General features: G+C 40.8%; 1 protein-coding gene across 3 annotated transcripts in view; it reads right to left on the bottom strand.

Moving 5' to 3' along the window:
* Positions 1-892: 892 nt before the first annotated feature.
* LOC121269894 (proteasome activator complex subunit 4-like) overlaps positions 893-18,534 on the bottom strand; it is a 193,605-nt gene continuing 175,963 nt past the window's right edge. For all 3 annotated transcript variants that reach the window (XR_005941442.1, XM_041174993.1, XM_041175001.1), the window contains 3 exons: positions 15,847-15,980; positions 6,059-6,197; positions 893-2,800 (listed from right to left, as the gene is read on the bottom strand). Coding sequence is in view for 2 of the 3 variants with exons in the window: in XM_041174993.1 (XP_041030927.1) it covers positions 6,063-6,197; positions 15,847-15,980 (269 nt within the window). In the remaining variant the exon portion in view is untranslated. The remainder of the gene's footprint in view (positions 2,801-6,058; positions 6,198-15,846; positions 15,981-18,534) is intronic.

Raw genomic sequence — 18,534 nt, 5'->3', positions numbered from 1 at the left:
CCAAGTGCTCATGCAGGTATTTTTTTAAAAGGATGTGAGGCAACCCGCCTCCACCACCCTCCCAGCATATCCCAGGCCGTCACCACCCTCTGGGTAAAAAAGTTTTTCCTCAGATCCCCCCTAAACCTCCTGCCCCTCACCTTGGATTTAAGTCCCCTCATGACCACCCTTCAACTAAGGGGAACAGTTGCTCCCTATCCATTCCCTTCAATCTTGTACACCTCAATCAGGTTGCCCCCGAATTGTTAAATTGCTATAGTGTTTATAATGCAGAAAGCATTCAAAGGAAGAACTTTTTCCTGTTTGTTATCCTCCACTTATCCACTTACTCAGAGTAGAGGGCAGCACTTCCCAACCTATACCTCAGAATTACACTTAAAAGTTTATTTTCCAAACAGGAAGTTATTTTTTACATTTAAGTCTAGACAATAATGTTTACTGCTTGGTTTGAGGATTTTGCTTGTTTTCCAAGTGAACTTTGATGGCTCAAGAAGCTGTTTCTTATGCACTAGACTAAAGGAGAGTTGGCATTTACAAGTTCCAAAGAAATGCATGTGTTATACTTTGTCCATGAACAGAGGGAAGGAGGAAGGAAAATAGATCTTGGTAGAGGTTAGATGCCAATTCACAGCAAAAACAGAATTACCTGGAAAAACTCAGCAGGTCTGGCAGCATCGGCGGAGAAGAAAAGAGTTGACGTTTCGAGTCCTCATGACCCTTCGACAGAACTTCCCAATTCACAGAATGGGAAATATGGATGGGATTTCAACCTGCCAATCAGTACTCACTAATTCAGCGGAACCAGATTGGGTTGTCTGCCTGTGTTAGGGAATAGTGTACAACATGTGGGTTTGAAATAAGAAGAATTTGAGAAGAACATAACCATTTAGGATTGACTTTTAAAAATATGAACCCTCGTTTATTGCAGATCTGAACCAAACTGTACATCAGTTTTCAAGATAAAAGACAAACATCATGGTCATTGCCACTAAAGCAGACTGGGGACAGATGACAAATTACTGCTTTGATATTTACCTACAAGAAACATTTACAAATAACTTTTCTGTTATCAAAGGCTCCCCCCAACCCCCAACCCGGATTGCTCTTCACGTTTTCTAGTTAGTAGCTCTACCACACAGACTAGAAAGGCTCCAAGTTCAAATCCCTGTCCATGCTAAATTGTCTGTCAGAGTGGCTGAGGGTGAAAATTTATCTGTACAGCCATTGCTATCCAATGGCCTGCAACTGAACAGATTGCTAACACCCACTTAGATACAGAATAGTACAAGGATTCCACCCTCCAGCTCCATAACACAATGGTTTTCAGAACCACAATTTTGATAGAGCAGAACCCCTAGCTCTCCTGACCATAGGGTATCTCAGACATAATTGCCAAAAGGCAAAACTCATCACATGGAATACAGAGTCTGAGAATCCTCAGCTTGTCCCCGAAAAATATTGTCATGCTGTGGGGGGTGGGCACTGTATGCAGACAATAAAGATTCTCATTGGTTTCCACCAACTTTCCATTTAATTATATTCATGTACAGGTGCAGCTTTATCCAGGGAACCAAAGTGGGGAAAATCTGAGGCTATAATTCCAGCAAGGTTGGATATGGGTGTGAAAAGATTTTACTGAATTGTCTTCGGGAATGATTTTCCTAACTATGTGAAGTTAGAAGGAATAAGGAAGAATTTAGTCTTCCTACAGAATCTGTACTGATATCTTAAAAAGTTCCATAATAAATATATTTTTATAATAAACATACAATTTTTTTTAAAGAAAGATCATTACACACATTTTCACAAAACAACACAGACTTGTTACAAACAATCCATTTATTGGCTTTAAAATAACCAAATAGTACATCAAAAACCACTTCTTTTTGGCACTACCCTATATAGTGGTTAAGTCTTTGACATGTTATGGTAAGCAATCGCACAGTAATACGATCTGACCTTTTACCCATAGTTTATCATCATGCTAATCGTCCAAAGGATAGTACATTTAATGCTGCCACGACAGCATATGTAACAAATGCTTAGCGATTGCAAAAGCAAATAAAAGTAAAAGAATTGGATAAAAAGTCTTAAGATATCGAGACACATTAAAATTATTTAAACACACCAAGACCAGCAGCATGATAAACCTTCTATAGTTTAGCAAAACTGAGGGCTAAAATGCATTTTCTTGAAAGCATAAACCCTACAACCACGAGTAAAGCACATGATCTGAAGACGAAACCACTATTAAGTTTACACCATTGCATCTACAAATGAAACTCAACAACAAAGATCACAACACCAGGTCTTTAAAGATTACATTTTGTACAAATGTATTAGCTCGTCTTCTGTTTCTACAGTTTTTACATTTCTTTTACAGCTCTACATATAAGTTATGAAATAGCCAGAGGAGCTGTCATAAGAGCAGTCAAGAAATTGAGGATGTTTTGAGCAAAAACTGTACAAGAATTTTACAAATTCAGCAGAATGATTTTTGTTTAATTACAACATCTTTTGTAAGTAAGCAAAAAACTGTCTATATATTAGTGAAAATTTTACTAAACATTTACATACATACACAATTTCTGCTGTTCTGTGAATTCTTATGTATTTAGACTGGAAAAGATTTACATATCTTTAAGGGAGCAAAAAAAATTAGTATTTGCAGCTTCTTGGGTCTTCAGAAGACTTGTACAGTTGATGGGGTTCTCAGGCATATGTACAAAATCAATGTTCTCTTTTGTTCATTAGTAGTAGCACCAACACTCCTTTCCATCAGTGTCAACAGAACTACTGTCTAGAAGGAGGAGGGAAAAGTACAGTGAGATTGAAATTGTTCTGATTCCAAATGTCAAAGATAGCCAGAATAGGTTTAAAGTTGGAGCAGAAATATAATGTTTAACAGTCCCTTCTCCTCTCCTTCATTATTTTCCACTTAACATGGTTCTCCACCTGAGAGTGGATCTGTTCACAGAATATTTGATCACATAACTGATATGGGTCAAAGAATTTCATTATTTCAGCTGTTGTACACTTCATTTATCCACAATAAAAAAATTAGTAACATCAAAATTCAGCAGATCGTGAATGGAACATTACAAATGAGTTTGGAACACTGCCAAATTCACCTACAAGAAGGCGATGGCTTAAATCTGATTCACATCGATATAGAAAGACCCATCTCTTGGATTAAGACTTCAAAATCACAACCCACTTACAAGTGAGTCTGAATCAGAGTGCATATTCAGTAAACTTACTGAATTACCAGTCCACAAAAGTTAAGGGAGAATTGAAAATGAAACACACTTTTTCCAGAATTGGGATGAAAGGGGGAAGAAAGAATAGAGGGAGTACCTTCGAATCCTAGAACATTGCAGCACAGAAACAGGATCATTTGGCCCATTAAATTTAGGTTTGTATTTTTCTTCTTACTCTCAATATCCACACTGTTTAATATTTGTTTTCTAGAAATTAATTGATTCCATTTCAAAAAATATTATGGATTCTGGTTTATCAAAGAATTCCATATTCTAACCACAACTTGTGTAAAAATATTTACTCTATTTCCCTTTAATTAGTACCTTAAATTTCTGCTCTCTAGTTACCATCTCATTGATCAGTGGAACCATTCCTGCACCATTTACCATAATAACCCCGCATAATCTAGAAGGCAGCAACGTGCCTTTATGCAGCATCTTTAAAGTCAAAGAATCAACCTAAAAGTGCTTCATGAGGGATAATTTAAAACAATAGAAAAATCAGGAGGGATGAACAACAAATTGATCAAAGAGGTTGGTTACAAGTAGGGTTTCAAAGGAGGAAAAGGAAGGAGAGAGGAGGGGGGAAATATAGAGGAAACCGCAAAGCAAATATTCTTCCACTGATGCACAGCCACCAAGTGGGGTGAAACAAGGAAGGGTGCACAAGTGGCTGGAATCAGAGGAATGGATAGGAACAAACAAGGCCATAAAGGTCAGTGAGGACAGCAGTGATAAATGAGCAACATAGGATACTGGGAACAAAATTTTGGATGAGCTGAAATTTATGGGAGATGGAGATGAGAGGCTGACTAGGATAACATTGGAATAGCCTAGTCTATTGTGACAAAGGCATAGATGATTATTTAAACAGATGAGTTGAAGTTGCAGTGCAGAAAGGCAATATTATAGAGGTGAAACTATGGGAGAAGTGGGCATAGATTTGGAAGCAACAATGTGTTTAAAGACGCTAAAAGGGAAAGAAGTTGATGATCACGCAGGTAATGGTTTGCAAGGAAAGAGGTTCCTTTTGGAGTAAAGAGGGTTTTAAAAGGAGTGTTACAGTTCTTGAAGAGCGAGAACTTTTTGTATTGCTAGCTAGCATGAGGGTCAGGATGGAAAGTTAGGTTGGTAGCTGTTTAGTGAAAATAGGGTTAGAGGAGCAGGAGGTGGGAAGCAGGGGCTGAAGGTTGAAAGAAAGAGATTTAGTGGTCAAAGGGAAGAGGGGGAAGCAGCACAGGCAGTTGTATGGATGATCTCTGGTTTTATGACAAACCACAAGTTCTTCACACTTATTGTTAGCAAAGGGAAGGGAAGCTAAAAAGGGCCTGCCTTCAGTCTGGAGCGTGAGGCAAAACGTACACTATAATGGAGGGAGAGAGGATTCCCTTTGGTTACATAGACATGGCAAAGATTAGAAGAGCATCCCTTGGTCATAAACAGAGGACAGGAAAGAGGTGAATAGTCCAAAGCTGAAGTTTGAGGCTCTGTATTGGGATGAAGTTGACTTTAGACAGTGTATAGGCTTTGCTATATATTTTTATATTTGTCCTAGCTTTCTGTATTAGCGGTTAAATTTTTTTAAATGCTGAATTTAACCTAATAGCTATCAATTCATGGCACTTTTTTCCTTTTTGCTTTAGTGGAATATACTTAATTAGTACCTTTCCCATCTCCTGTTCAAACAATTCTTTGTTGATATATTTGGCAATTTTCATTCCAGAAGAAAACTTCCAAATCAGAAAATCTCCCTAATTTTTTCACCTTGGGGTTTAACAGAGACCAGCATATTTAAGTCTTCACTGTCCTCTTCAGCCAATCCAATGACAAAGGTTACAGAGGCAGCCAAGAACCATGCTGGGAGCATTTTATTGATTTTAAAATGCAAACAGATGCTTTGGAAAAGCTCTGGAAGCTGATCCAGAGTTCCACAGTCTTAGAAAACACACGAGTATACAACAGTATCCAGTCATTAGTGATTTTCACATTTACGAAAATCTCCTCAGGTCAACCAGGACTGATGGCTCACACACACATCACTGTCGCAGTTATCACAGATTTAACCCCTAAAACTAGGGGATATCAGTGAAACAAAAAATGCAGTACAAAAGTGACAATATTAATTAGAAGTTCGGAGATAACTTGATAACTCAAAAGAAAGAGGAGATTTCTCTACCGAAAGTAAGCTTACCTCTTCCTTTCTTCTAGAACCTTATATAGAGGAAACTCTACCCTACATTTAATGCAATATTATACATGATCTGGGACCATTCATCAAAAAAGAACACTTAATTTCCCAGTACAACCAAAAGCAATTTAATCAATGATCTACTCCAAGACAAAATTCAAACAGTAATCAGTTTGCAGAGATGAAAGATGAAGTCAAAAATCATACAAAGAAAATAACAAATAAATTATTTTACAAAACATGTGCCGCCTTTAACAGTTCCATCAATTTAAATTGTGCTTTGCTACACAACTTTGAAGTTTACGTGACTTAAGTAAAATCACTTCAGTTCTTGCAGTTTTATATCGTTGCATCTTCAATTGTATTAGAGTCATACTACACTCCAGACCAACTGTTATTCCAAATGTAATGTGGTATTGCAATTCTCCAAAACTTTGCAAAGTACACAAGAATATCCAAAATACAATCTTGAAACCCAACTCACTTCCCTTCAAAAATTTAGCATTTTCTTATTTGCAATCTACTGTATATCAACAATAAACTAACAGGTGATAACAAGGCAAGACAAATATTGTAGTTTGAAAATTTTTGATTTCAATAGCTGTTATACCTCCTCAGGCATAATAACAAGGTGACACAAGGAGGTCTGCAAGAATCACCAATTGATCATCTGTGAACTGCTGTTTATGTTCTTGCCAGTTATCATGGTGAGTTCTTCGGAAATTGGATAATGTTTTCTTCACAGTCATCTGCAAAACAAAAAAATTTAAAACACCTGAGTGAAGTAAATGTAGATTCTTATGAACAAAGTAAACCAAGGATGAATCAGGCAAATATCTCAATAGGTAATTGAGAAATATGAGTTGGAATTTACTTAAAAAAAAAAGCATCTGAACAACGCATACTATTAAGGTGCAAATCAGCCAGCAACATGTTAAGAGAAAGAAATAACTTGTGAATCGGCACAAGCTGCTTGATCATGACTGCTAATCAACCTCTCCTGCCCAGAAATGAAAAGCGTGGAGTTTCATTCTGACAGGTAGTGAATTGTTGAAGATCTTAAAAACACCAATTTTTTTTCAAATCTTACTTTTCCTTTGTCTCTTTTTAAAAAAATTATTTCATGGGAAGCAGATGTCACTGACTAGGCTAGCATTTATTGTCCATCCCTAATTGCCCTTGAGAAGGCGGTGGTGAGTCACCTTCTTGAACCGCTGCTGTCCTTGTGGTATAGGAACACACACAATGCTGTTAAGGAAGGGAGTTCCAGGATTTTCATTCAAAGACAGTGAAGGAACACGATATAGTTCCAAATCAGGATAGTGTGGCTTGGAGGAGAACTTGCAGATGGCGGTCTTCCCATACATCTGCTGCCCTTGTCCTTCTAGGTGGTAGAGGTCGCGGCTTTGGAAGATGCTGTCAAAGGAGCCGTTGTGAGTTGTTGCAGTGCATCTTGTAGATGATACATACTGCTGCCACTATGTCGGTGGTTGAAGGAGTAAATGTTGATGGTAGTCAGTGGGTGCCAATCAATTAGGCTGCTTTGTCTTGCATGGTGTCAAGCTTCTTGAGTGTTGTTGGAGCTGTACTCATCCAGGCAGGTGGAAAGTATTCCATCACCCTCCTGATTTGTGCCTTTTATATAGTGGACAGGCTTTGGGGAGATGAATTACTCGCTGTAGAATTCCCAGCCTCTGACCTGTTCTTGTAGCAACAGTATTTATACGGCGGCTCCAGTTCAATTTCTGGTCAATAATAATCCACAGGAAGTTGAAAATGGAGGATTCAGCAATGGTAATGACATTGCATGTCAAAGGAAGATTGTTGGATTCTGTCTGAATGGAGATGGTCATTGTCTGGCACTTGCGTGGCACAAATGTAACCTGCCACTTATCAGCCTAAGCCTGAATATTGTACACATCTTGCTGCATATGGACATGGACCGGACTGCTTCAGTATCTGAGGAATCGCTAATGGTGCTGAACATTGTGCAATCTTCAGCAAACTTCCCCACTTCTACCTTATGATGGAGGGAAGGTCATTGATGACACAACCAAAGATGGTTGGCCTAGGACACTACCCTGAGGAACACCTGCAGTGGTGTCTTGGGACTGAAATGATTGACCTCCAAAAGCACAAACATCTTCCTTTGTGCTAGGTATGACTGTCATGAAGAGATATTAATGTCTATAATGTTATTGGAAATTGTTTTTAAATTCGAAATGTACAGGGTCTGTGTCTACATGTGTGCCTGTGTGTGGCTTTATTGGATTAAAGCCAGCTAGCCTGGGTGCTTTGATGTATAGTCGTTTTGAGATATAAATTAGGTAAACGTAAGGAAGTTACAAAGGTAAAGTGTAAACTTGCATTTGTTGAATAAAGCATTCAAGAATGGGTAAAATCTTGCACCTAGCTGGGAGATGCCAAGCAATGTGTTTATATTACTAATAAAATTAGTGGGATGAAAATGTTATTGTTAAAGATGTGATGTTAAAAGCCTAGGACACAATGGAAAGTTTACATTCAAAGGGGAAGCTAGGTATAAACAGAAAAGAGTTTGTGTGTGTAAGTCAGAGGCATTTAAGATCTAACCAGCCTCTCAGCCCACAACTGTGTCTGCAAAGGAACCAAATTGAAAGGAACCTCATTTTGAATTAAGGTCAAATGTGCTTTGTCTGTTTAAAGTCTATGGGTTATTATTGCCTTGGGGAAGATTTACCTGGGAGTGATTACTTTGGGGATTTGTTTAAAAATTATTATGGTAGTAATTTGTACACATGTATATGTGTTTAATTTGTTGTTAAATTAATAAATGTTTAATTTAGTTTTATATTAAAAAAACCTCGAGGCTTGGTGGTTTTATTCCTGAATTGAGAGCTGCATTTCAAACATACCAATTGAAAATATAGGTTATAACAGTTGTTCAAGTTCCCCTCTGGGATTTAAACAACTCAGCCTTTACCAACTGCTGTGTCATTACAATGACTCCAATCAGTGGAGAGTTGTCCCCCCAATTCCCATCGATTTCAGTTCTGCTAGAGCTCCTTGATGCCACACTTGGTCAAATGCTGCCTTGATGTCAAGGACAGTCACTCTCACCCCACATCTTCAGTTCAGTTCTTTTGTACATATTTGGACTAAGGCTGTAATGAGGTCAGGAGCTGTATCACCCTGGTGGATCCCAAGTTAAGCGCCAATGAGATTATTTCTGAGTAAGTGCCACTTGATAACACTGTCGACAACCCCTTCCATCACTTTGCTGAGGATAGAGAGTAGACTGATGGGGCAGTAATTGGCCGGGTTGGATTTGTCCTGCTTTTTAGCGTACAGGACATACCTGGGCAATTTTTCACTTTGTCGGATAGATGCCAGTGTTGTACCTGTAGTGGGACAACTTGACTAGGGGCATGGTAGTTCCGGAGCACAAGTCTTCAGTCTTACGGCCAGAATATTGTGAGGGCCCACAGCCTTTGCAGTATCCAGTGCCTTCAGCCCTTTCTTGATGTCACATGGAGTGAATCAAATTGGATGAAGACTGGCATCTGTGATGCTGGGGACCTTAGGAAGAGGCTGTGATGAATCACCCACAGGCTAAAGATGCTTGCAAATGCTTCAGCCTTATCTTTTGCACCGATGTGCTGGGCTCCCCCATCATTGAGGATGGGGATATTTGTGGAGCCTCCTCCTCCAGTGAGTTGCTTAATTGTCCATCGCCATTCACGACTGATGTGTGGTAGATCTGCAAAGCTTAGATCTGATGCTTTGGTTGTGGGGTCGCTTAGCTCTGTCTATTACATGCTGCTTATGCTATTTGGCATGCAAGTAGTCCTGTGTTGTAGCTTCACCAGATTGACACCTCATTTTTTAGGTATGCCTATGCTACTCCTGCCATGCCCTCCTGCAGCCTTCACTGAAGCAGGGTTGATCCCCCAGATTGATGGTAATGTTAGAGTGGGGCATATGCCTGGCCACGAGGTTACAGATTGTGTTTGTGTACAATTCTGCTGCTGCTGATGGCCCACAGTGCCTCACTGAGGCCCAGTTTTGAGTTGCTAGACCTGTTTGAATCTATCCCATTTAGCACGGTGATAGTGCCACACTACACGATGCAGGGTATCCTCAGTGTGAAGAAGGGACCTTGTCTCCAGAAGGACTGTGTGGCGGCCACTTCTACCAATACAATCATGGATAAAAGCATCTGCAGGAGGTTAATTGGGGAGATGAGGTCAAGTAGATTTTTCCCTCATTGGTTCCCTCACCACCTGCCACTCAGCCAGCTTGGTCAGGAGTGGTACTACTGACTCACTCTTGGTGATGGACATTCAAGTCTTCCACCCAGAATACATTCTGTGCCTTTGCCACCATCAGTGTATCCTCCAAGTGATGTTCAACTTGGAGGGGAACTGATTCATCAGCTGAGGGGAAATGGTAGGTGCTAACCAGCAGGAGGTTTCCTTGTCCATGTTTGACCAGATGCCATGAGACTTCATGGAGCCCAGAGTCAATGCTCAGAACTCCCAGGGCAACCCCCACTGACTGTATATCATGGTGCCACCACCTCTGGTAGGTCTGCCCTGTCGGTGGGACAGACCATATCCATGGGTAGTGATGGTGGTATCTGGGACATTTTCTGTTAAGTTATGATTCTGTAAGTATGCTTGACTAGTCTGTGGGACAGCTCTCCCAATTTTGGCATAAGATCTTAGTAGATGTTAGTAAGGAGGACTTCGTAGGTTCGACAGGGCTGGGTGTGCCGTTGTTGTTTCCGGTGCTTATGTCTATGTTGGATGGTCTGTTGGTTTCATTCCTTTTTTGCGGTAGTGGTTTGATACAACCGAGTGGGTCATTTAAGCATCAACCACATTACTGTGGGTCTGGAGTCACATGACCAGGTAAGGATGGAAGATTTCCTTCCCTAAGGATATTAGTGAACCAGATGTGTTTTTATGATCATGAGACCAGCTTTCTAATTACAGATTTATTAACTGAATTCAAATTGATTTGAACCCATGACCCAAGAGCATGAGCCTGGCCTCTGGATTACAAGTCCAATGGCACTACCACTGCACCACTGCCTCCTTTACAAGAATGCAGTATCAAAACTGTCTCTATTCTCTCTCTTCAAACCTATTTTTTCTTTCTCTCTCCATACCCAATTTGAATTCACCCACTCTAATTCATCATCCTTCTCAATCCTTAAATTTTACAGATAAATGACATTTTCCTGTTTTTTCTAATGCTCACCAAGTTCCATAAGCCCTGTTGCACCTACACTTATCAGCTCACACTTCCAGTACCTGAGGGGGAAATTTTATTTTGAGTTGATGGTCACAGGAAAAGATCTTAACTAGATGACCATGCTGCAAGATGGCCTGCTCCAGTAAATTATGTCCCATTTTATGTTTCAGTTTCTACTGTGTCAGTTTACGTCTTTTTGTTGAGGGTGTTTACAGTTCAAAGTCAGTATGCACAGTATGTGGCAGGAGAAAAATTATTGGGGACAACAGGTGGGCAGTCTGCTAATGCTGTGGACCAAGCTGTGATGCTCATATCCAAATTTTTGTTTTCCACAGAGGTAGATGCCACTGGTCTTCACAGCACAGCAAAGATCTGTAGGTAGCTAAGAATGCAGTATCAAATGTCTTGTTCCAATCAATATGCCTGCACATTCCTACTGTAACTCACAGCATGACTTTGCTACCTGATAACCCTTTCTTTACTGATTAAAAAGGTATAAAATAACTTTGGAAAGGGTTGTTTTAATTATAGCAAGAGATGCATTGAGTGTCAAAAGAGTTGAAGCTTGCTTAGGCTGCGGCATGGAGCTCAGAAAAGAGGGCAGTGGAGAAATGAAGTTTGGAAGTAACAAAAACATGGAGTAGAGTTTCAACATCAATGGGCATGAAACAGAGAACAATAATATTGGATGATGGAAGGAATTGTTCTTGGTGACATAAAATATGGGTTTTGAAACTCAATTCCGGGCCAAAGAGGGCACTAAGGCTGCATGTAGTCTGGGCAAGGGACTAGGGTCAGAAAAAGATGAGTAACTTTTTGGTAGGAGCTAAATGATTTCAGTCTTCCTAACGTTCTAATGGTAAAATTGAGGAAGTTCTGGCTCACCCACAACATGGTATTAGAGAAAGGGTTGAAAATAGTAACATGGCTATGGAGAAGTGGAGCTGAATATTAACAGTGCATATAGGAAGCTAATCCTGTGCCCATGGACAGCACCTGACAGGGGGAAAACATGGAAACAAAAATAGCAGGAGTCCATGGATGAAAACTATTTGTGGTTGGGCAAGATATTACTAAAGGTGTGGTGGTCAAGCGAGGACAAGTAGGCATGGAACCAAACAAGGTCACTCTAGTTGAAGCAGGTGACAGTGGAGAGAAGGCGGCAGAGCAGGTTGGAATAGCTGACCACTTCAAAACCATGGATAAGTCAAGAGAAATAATGTGCTGCGACTGCAGTCAGACAAGATATTGCTATTGTTATTTCAGTCATGGGAGCTGAAGGGATTTGAATTGGTAATTGTGAGAAAAATAATCAGGGAGCTGGATGCCAACTATTCACTTGAGTTTAGAAAGAATGGGGTGATAGTTGGATGTGATGCAGTAATCAAGGGTCAAGATTCTTTTCTTTCTTGAGTAGAAAATCAATGATATGTTTGAAGCTTTGAAGAGCAGGGGAATGGTGCCAGTACAAAAAGAGTCATTTGCTATCTGTAAGTTTGGGGAAAGGAAAGGTCAGGTGGTCAAAAGTTGGACTGAAGGGAATCAAAGGAGGAGAAGGTGGGTCTCAGAAGAGATGGTGAGTACTGGGGCTGGAAAGTGTGTTACAGAGTCCAGAATGGGCTGAGGGTTAATCTATAGGTTGGGGCTGTGCAGGGAAGGTGTTGGTAGCCATCAACCGTGGAGCCAATCCTTGCAATCCTTGAGATAATAGTGTACTTAAATTCATTGCATTTAGCGTTAAAAGCAAGCATGGAAGGGGTAGGAGAGCAAAAGGTGGCAACTGGTCACTGAGAAATATATAGGATTGCACCTATCTCCAAAATGATACAGCTATTGACGGAGAAGTGTTGCACAGCTTGAGATAGTACACAGCCAAATTGTACAGTGAATAGCTAAGCTAGTCATGCAGCAGATGCACTGAAGGGGTCTTGGAAACGAGGGTTTAGAGGTGGAAACTGTACCAGGAAACTATAAATAACTTAGTGGGAACAAATGTGTCCAAGGGAGAACAAAGGTTGCAGCTGCACATGTCAAGAGGTAATAAGTGTCTGAGAACCAGAACAGAACAAGTGGGGATGTATGCTGGTAGAGAGCTGGTGAGGGCGGGAAGGATTTTTCCACATCTAGAGAGTGAGATCAGTGGGATTGGGGAGGCGGGCAGGGAGATGTGAATGGTGAAACAAGCGAGGAAAGAAGCAGAAATGGCCTTGTTAATGGTAATAAATTGAAGTGATTTAGTGAGAATATTAAACTAATACTTCCAAACTAGGGTTGATTTAAGAAAAGCAAATGAGTTAGTGAATTCTGAAAGCATTGTATAAAGTGTACATTGTGATACTGATGGCAAAGTAGAATTAGATAATGAAATCGGAAAATTTAAAATAACTCTATTTACTGATGAGCAGCAGCAGTTCTATCTAGGCAGCTGCTAAAAATTTGTATGAATGGGTGAGATTTGATTTCCTCTCCCTCTGGCATGACCCTGCTCAACTCAACAATTGAAACTGATCTCACATTTAACATCATGAGTAATTTCCTTTAGGCGTAGTAGGCGAGCACTGGACGTGCCCACCTCATACAATTAGGATTTTTATTTAAGCACTACTTTGGAAACTGAAATCCCCTGGACGCATTACCCAAAGCTTGATGGCTTTTCTCATTAATGTCCATGTGAAATGGGAACACAGCGTTGTATAATAGTTGTGCAAAAAAAGGCATGTGTCAGTAATTTCTGAGCCATTTTTCTTAATTCTTGTAGTCTTTTTTATGCTGCAATTTATGTTTTGAGTTACTGTGTTGAGTGTTCTAAATTTATCTCTGCCATCTAGCAAATGAGTTTCCAAACAGGAATCCCCTATTTAACTTGGAGGAATACTAGGTAGGCCAGGCTGCACAAAACATGCTCTGTATCTAAGTAAAAGCAAAATACTGTGGATGCTGGAAGTCTGAAATAAAAACAGAAAATGCTGAAAAAACTCAACAGTTTTGGCAGCTTCTGTGGAGTCAGAAACAGAGTTAGCGTTTCGAATGTGTATGACCGTTCTTCAGAGGTAAAGAGAGTTAGAAATGTGATAGATTTTATACTGTGTAGGAGGAGATGGAGCAGGTGGAGCAAAACAGAAGGCCAGGGATAGGTGGGAGCTCAGGGGAGATTTGACAAAGATGTCATGGACACAAGACAAAGAGAGTGTTAAAGGTAGTGTTAAAGACTAAAGAAGGTGCTAATAGTGGCATAAAGGTAAGATAACAGAATGTAAGGGTCAGCGCTCTGTGAAAGCAAAACTTAAGAACAAGTGACAGATGGCCCTGTGGCGGGGTTGGGGAAAGAATTGGATTAAAAAAGGGGTCAGGATGGAGGACAGAGTTCATGGTGCGAAGTTGTTGACCTTGATGTTAAGTCCAGAAGGCTGTAAAGTGCCTAGTCGGAAGGTGAGGTGCTGTTCCTCCAGTTTGCGTTGGGCTTCACTGGAACATTGCAGCAGGACAAGGACAGACATGTGAGCATGATAGTAATATAGTGAGTTGAAATTGCAACCTTCCTTGCCAATTCAACTCATCATCAACGCAAACTAGAGGAACAGCACCTCATCTTTCGATTAGGCACTTTACAGCTTTCTGGACTTAACATCGGGTTCAACAACTTCAAACCATGAAAACTCTCCTCCATCTTGACCCCTTTTCAAATCCAATTTATTTTCCTCCAATGCCCTCACAATCCCCTCTGCTCCTCAGGGCCTCTGTCACTTGTTTGTGTATTTTGCTTTCAGAGTGCTGATCTTTGCTAAGAACAGATACTGCTATCTTACCTTTATGCCACTATCAGCAACTTTAGTCTTTAACACTACCATGAACACTCTCTTTGTCCTGTGTCCATGTCATCTTTGTCAAATCTCTCCTGAGCTCCCACCTATCCTTGGCCTTCTATTTTTCTCCAGCTGCTCCACCTCCTCCTACACAGTATAAAATCCATCACATTTCTAACTCTCATTAGCTCTGAAGAGTCATTTGGACTCGAAACCTCAACTCTTTTTCTCCCTCCATAGATGCTGCCAGACCTGCTGAGTTTTTCCAGCATTTTCTGTTTATATTTATGCTCTATATCTACCTGCCAGTACTTCCCACTTGCAGACAGCTATGAACATGTGTTGCTTTGACAGATGGCTACAGGCTCCTATTCTTAAGAGGTTTGAAAAGCACACTGGCTGGTGCTCCTAAAAGAAGTAAACAATTAACTGAAATATTGAATGTTTTCTCAAAGGCACTGTGTGACAGAAAACATATGTTGATCAACAACTATTATACCCTACTTGGGCAACTTTAACAAAATGCCATTATACATATCTATAGGAGCTAGCACATCTTTCTTCAGAATCCGAGCCAACAGAGAGGCAGATACAAAGCTGTACCATCTTCTGCAACATTTATTGGTACCATGAAGCATAGGGCTGACACATTCAGTGACAAGTAGTTAGCTTGAAACTTGGGCAAAGTGTCCTTGCAGGCATGTTATAATGCTGACCTATGGGAGGATGTACTATGGAGCGAGCAGCCCCCAACGCAACCTATATATTCAGCACCATTTTCACCAGGGAGAAGTTTTCTCTTTTCCACAAAGTCAGGCCTGCACCTTGGATTTCCTTTTCCTGCACTTTTTAAAAAATCCCTCATTTGCTCCCCTTAACCTTGGTAAAGACAGTCAAGATTTGAAATGCTTTTTGCCTTTCCTAACATTTAAGAAATATTACTGCCAAATATATTTCCCTTTAATTGTCTACATTCTTATAAATTTAAATGGCATGCCATTTTCTGTTCCATCACTATTGAGATTCCTACGTACATGAAACTACACACCATGATAAGTTGAATACACAGCAGGATAAAACAGTACATTTCCATTCAAAGCAATGTATCATCAATTTCAAATTATTTGGATGTAAAGTCTACCCATTTCAGAAAATCTTAAGTTATATTATCTATCCCTGTACAACTCAATATTAGGTGATATGAATGAAGATTTGCAGTCCTTACTTGGGATTAAAAATAGGTAATTTGGGGATTCTGAGTGTTTTAATTTGAATTTATGACCAAATAAATTGCCACGTTGTGTCATCAATGCAACACCAGGGAACGTAATGTCTTTAAATTGCAGCTTCTTTTTACCTCTATAGGTTGTGGATCATTTAGGTGAACACTGAGGTTCATCAGAAGTTGTGGCATCCAAGTTGGCACTTCATATGGGCTCGATAAGATGCAGGCACTTAATCCTAATACTCCAGCATGTCGGCGAACCAAATCTACAGAGATGGGTGAAAAGTATTACAAATTTTATTTGTCAAATTTGCATCTTCAAAAAAACTCATTGTGGCTTTTAACTTTGCTCACTTGCAGGTTCACCTTCTAGACGAACAAGGGTGGAAACAAAATGACAATATTAAATTTCTCCCCGGTGAAAGTCAGCTTCTGGTATATGAACATAAATAAAAACAGAAAATGCTTAAAAAATATAGCAGGTCTGGCAGTATCTGTGGAGAGAGAAACAGGGTTAATCTTTTGAGTCTGTATGCTTCTTCTTCAGAGCTAAAGAGCAATAGAAATGTGGAAATGTGATGGATTTTGTCCTGTTTAAGAGGAGGTGGAGCAGGTGGAGCAAAGTAGAAGGTCAGGGATAGGTGGGAGCTAAGGAGAAATTTGACAAAGATGTCATGGACACAGGACAAAGGGAGTGTTCATGGTACTGTTAAAGACTAAAGGAGGTGCTGATAGTGGCATAAAGGTAAGAAAGCAGAATACGCTAATAGCAGAACAAGAGTCAGTGCTCTGTGAAAGCAAAACATAAAAACAAATGCAGATGGCCCTGCTGGTGTGGGGGTGTTTGGGGAAAAGATAAAAAGTGAATTAAAAAATGAAGAAATAAATTTAAAAAATTGGATTAAAAAAGGGGTAAAGATGGAAAAGAGAGTTCATGGTCTGAAGTTGTTGAACTCAATGTTAAGTCCGAAAGGCTGTAAAGTGCCCAATCAGATGATGAGGTACTGTCCCTCCAATTTGCATTGGACTTCACTTGATCATTACAGCAGGCCAAGGACAGACATGTGGTAATGAGAGCAGGATGGCATGTTGAATTGGCAAGCAACAGGAAGGTCTGGGTCATGCTTGCGGACTCAGTGAAGGTGTTCCGCAAAGCAGTCACCCAGTCTGTGTTTAGTCTCCATAATGTAGAGGAGACTGCATTGGGAGAAGCAAATACAGTTGACCAAGTTGAAGGAGGTGCAAGTCGTGTCACAGAGGGAATAGTCCCTTGGGAATACTGACTGGTTTGGGGGGAGGTGGTGGGTGGGTTGAGGGGAAGATGTGTTTGGTGGTGGAATCATGCTGGAGTTGGCAGAAATGGATGAGAATGATCCTTTGAATTTGGAGGCTGGTGAGGTGAAAAGTGAGGACATTGGAGATCCTATTATGGTTTTGCGAGTGAGGGGAAGGGATGAGGGCAGAGGTGTGGGAGATGGGTTGGACACATTTGAGGGCCCTGTCAACCACAGTGGGGTGAACCCTTGGTTAAAGAAAAAGGGAGGCATCTCAAAAGTGCCATTTGGAAGGTAGCATCGTCAGAACAGATGCGATAGAGGTGGAGTAACTGGGAGAATGGGATGGAGTCCTTCACATGGTACATCTCCGACACTTCCCTTCCCTTCCTTGACCTCTCTGTCTCCATTTCTGGTGATAGATTGTCTGACAATATTCATTCCAAGCCCAATGACTCCCACAGCTACCTCAACTACAGCTCCTCACATCCTGCTTCCTTTAAGGATTCCATCCCATTCTCCCAGTTCCTCCTCCTCCATCATATTTGTTCCGATAATGCTACCTTCCAAAACGGTGCTTCTGACATGTCTTCCTTTCTCCTTAACCATGGGCTCCCCTCTCCACCCCCACACTGTGGTTGACAGGACTATCAAATGTGTCCGACCCATCTCCCACACCTCTGCCCTCACCCCTTCCCCTCCCTCCATGAACCATGATAGGGTCCCCCTTGTCCTCACTTTTCAAACCACGAGTCTCTGTATGCAAAGGATCATACTCTGTCATTTTCGCCAGCTCCAGCATGATGTCACCACCAAACTAGTGATCCCCTCATCCCTACCCCACCCCTGTCAGCATTCTGTAGATACCATTCCCTCCGTGACACCCCGCTCCACTCCTCCATTACCCCCAACTCCTCACTCCCTTCCCATGCAATCGCAGATGGTGCAACACCTGCCCCTTTATCTCCTTATCCCCCACCGTCCAAGGCCCCAAACACTCCTTTCAGGTGAAGCAGCACCTCACTTGCACCTTGTTCAATTTGGTCGACTGTACTCACTGCTCCTAATGTGATCTCCTCTACATAGGGGAGACTAAATGCAGACTGGATGACCACTCTGTGGAACATCGTCGCTCAGTCCGCAAGCATGTTGCTTGCCATTTCAACACACCATCTTGCTCTCATGCCCACATGTCCATCCTTGGCCTGCTGCAATGCTTCAGTGAAGCCCAAGGTAAACTGGAGGAACAGTATCTCATTTTCCAATTAGGCATTTTACATCCTTCTGGACTTAAAATCGAGTTCAACAACTTCAGACCATGAACTCCCTTCACCATCTTGACTCCTTTTTAATCCAATTTTTTACCCCAACCCATTTTTTAATCCAATATTTTTATTTATTCATTCATTTTTAAAAATTCATTTTTTATCCTTTTCCCCAACATCCACTCATCCCACCCCCTCGCCAACAGGGCCATCTGTCACTTGCTTTTATGTTTTGCTTTCACAGAGTGCTGACTATTGTTCTGCTATTAGCACATTCTGCT

The sequence above is a fragment of the Carcharodon carcharias genome, chromosome 2, assembly GCF_017639515.1.
Source record: "Carcharodon carcharias isolate sCarCar2 chromosome 2, sCarCar2.pri, whole genome shotgun sequence".
In the NCBI taxonomy this organism is placed as follows: domain Eukaryota; kingdom Metazoa; phylum Chordata; class Chondrichthyes; order Lamniformes; family Lamnidae; genus Carcharodon; species Carcharodon carcharias.
The sequence above is the reverse complement of the archived record's forward strand: the minus strand, read 5'-3'. Positions and strand labels throughout refer to the sequence as shown.